At 43.8% G+C, this 2,869-nt stretch overlaps 1 protein-coding gene across 1 annotated transcript; it reads right to left on the reverse strand.

Moving 5' to 3' along the window:
• Window positions 1-685: 685 nt before the first annotated feature.
• LOC108678753 (unconventional myosin-If-like) lies at window positions 686-2,535 on the reverse strand (the record flags this gene model as incomplete). The annotated part of the gene is made up of 4 exons (XM_018167219.1): window positions 2,467-2,535; window positions 1,722-1,940; window positions 1,163-1,257; window positions 686-861 (listed from the first exon to the last, which is right to left on the reverse strand). Coding segments are annotated over exons 2-4 (334 nt in total), but the record flags the coding sequence as incomplete, so codon positions are not given.
• Between the last annotated feature and the right edge of the window lie 334 nt (window positions 2,536-2,869).

Genomic DNA, 2,869 nt, shown 5'->3' on the forward strand with positions numbered 1-2,869 from the left:
ACGTCAGTCCTAAAAAAGACAAAACCTGCAGCAGGAAGCACGTCAGTCCTAAAAAAGACAAAACCTGCAGCAGGAAGCACGTCAGTCCTAAAAAATATAACTCAGTACTCACTGCAGTGAGTGACAGAGAGCGCATTTTATCGTCGACAGAAATGTAAAGTCACGGACGGCCAGACAGACAGACGGACAGACAGACAGACAGACGAACAGACGGTCAGACAGACGGACGGACAGATGGACAAACAGATGGACAGACAGACGGACGGACATGACGAGCACAATAAGGCATTTTTTCCATAAATGAGAAAATGCGCTAAAAAGACTTAACATGCCACAGGAAGAACGTCAGTTTCTATTCATAGAGATTTACTACTTTCTTTAGATCTGAAAACATACATTATAGTTGATGCATTTCAAAATAAGTGGCTCGTGATGTACTTGGAATCCATAGCCTGGACATTTTCAAGTAAAAACATAAATTTTGATTAGCTTAATATCAAGAACTTAAAACCACACTTAACTCCCATTCGGCCTCCGTCAGCTCCCCAACCCTGCCGTCCTCCCTCAGCTCCCCAACCCTGCCAGCCTCCCTCAGCTCCCCAACCCTGCCAGCCTCCCTCAGCTCTCCAACCCTGCCAGCCTCCCTCAGCTCTCCAACCCTGCCAGCCTCCCTCAGCTCCCCAACCCTGCCAGCCTCCCTCAGCTCTCCAACCCTGCCAGCCTCCCTCAGCTCTCCAACCCTGCCAGCCTCNCCCCAGGTAGTCCCCGTAGTGGTTCCTGTTGAGGCTGCAGCGGCGCCGCTCCTTCGCCCCCTGCAGCATCGCCGCCGCCGCCTCCTTCTCGCACTGCTGCCGCTTCTTGCTGTAATAATGCCGGATAATAAGTAACAACGACGTATAATAATGCTGTATAACAATGATGTATAATAATGCCGTATAATAATGCTTTACAACAATGACGTAAGATTAGGGCTGCATAATAATGTCGGATAATAATGCGTATAACAATGACGTATAACAATGACGTATAATAATGCCGGATAATACGAAACAACGAATTTAGATATATATTTGTACCCTTATTCAGAGCTAGTTTTCAAGCTTATTCGTAGGTCGTATTTGTAATTCATAATTCGTATTCGTAAAACTGAGATGTGCGTTACCTGAAATGTTTTTTGAAGGCAGCTTGGATGACGCGCGCGTAGTGGTCGAACTTTCGCTCCCGCGACTCCTCCAGCATATACAGCGACTCGGGGTCCTAATCGGTCATGGTATCAAAAAAACTAATTAATACAAATAAAAACAAGATTGAATAGCTCCAAATACTTGATTTACTACTTCTAGATGGTAAAAAAGAACTGTTAAGTGCATACTTGGGCTCGGGGTATATATTTATTAGTCGGAAGAGTGTTATAATGTTATAACGCTAATGCTTTTACCAACATTTTGTCTACGGATACGTACAATAGATTGTTTTGATTTAGATATCTCGGCAATTCACATAATTCCGCTATTGGCCGCTACTTATACCTGGACGTTATTGGCACCTTATTTATCCATGAACCTTATTGGTTCCTTTATATATTCATGAACGTTATTGGTACCTTTATATATATTCATCAATGTTATTGGTAGCTTTATATATTCATGAACGTTATTGGTGCCTTTATATTTTCCTGAACGTTATTGGTACCTTCATATATTCATAAACATTATTGCTACCTTTATGAAGAGCTTGGTCTTGCCGAGCTGGTACTGCGTATGGTCCATGTTAACATGACGCATGATGATGGAGATGCCCTCGTGTGGGGCGCCGCCCCAGTGCGGCCACGTCTCCTTCGTCAGGATCGCGTACCGCGCCAGGAACTTCTGGAAGGGACGGCGGTAGGCGAACCCTGCGCGCTTAACTTTGATGTTCTCCTTCAGGCCGAGATATTCCACCTGCAGGGAACAATGTGCATTAAAATCCCTACACTTAACGTTGCAAAAAAATCACTTAATTATTTTACCGCTCAAACAAGTATAAAACTGAAATTTAATGAACGCCTCAGTCAAGAGTCGATACTTTTAAGTTAAGCCAAAGCCATGACGCGATCCATTAAAATTTTTTTATAGACGACGTTCCAGTAACTATCATGGTCACATCTTGTGCGCTCATCAGGCACAGTTAATCATTTTGATCCATCTGATGCTTAAAGTCATTAAAATGTTCATTAAGCGAAAGAAAATAGCTCCTATCTATATTTCTAGGACTATGGTCATACGGCCACTAAAGCGCAGAGGTAATGACACGAGAAAAGAGGACTTAGCCGTGGGTTTGATCCTTAGCGAGATTTGTCTCAAGAGGGCGGCGCTTGGTAGTCGTCGAGAGTGGTGCATTAGCACAGGCTTGGGTAATGCCCCAAAACGAACTCCGAGTGCGTGTTACCTAAGAGATTTTAAGGTCCTAACGCCAGCGATAACGCACCTGATGCCTGACTCTGTCGTGATCCCAGTCCCTGGGTTTCTTGGTCTCGTTGGGTTTGATGCATCGTATGTAGTGNTAATGTCGACGTTGAGAACATCTCTGTTCTTCTCACAGAATCCCTCGACGTGGTAGGACACAGAGCCCGCGTAGTGCTTGATGGTGAAGCCGTCCTTGAAGGCGGAGTAGTGAGGGTTCGTCCGCAGCTGTGGGACACAATATTGTTTATTGAATTATTGCTTGCATATTATTACTATACTGAGTTGTTGCTAGAAAATATTTAGTGTTTCAGTGTGGGTTCGTACCTAGCTGCGGGACACACAATATTATTTATTGAATTATTGCTATTGCTAGCTTATTATTACTATGCTGAAATGTTGCTAAAAAATATATAGTGTGGCAGTGT

Source organism: Hyalella azteca, unplaced genomic scaffold (genome assembly GCF_000764305.2).
Source record: "Hyalella azteca isolate HAZT.00-mixed unplaced genomic scaffold, Hazt_2.0.2 contig17293, whole genome shotgun sequence".
Classification (NCBI taxonomy): Eukaryota; Metazoa; Arthropoda; class Malacostraca; order Amphipoda; family Hyalellidae; genus Hyalella; species Hyalella azteca.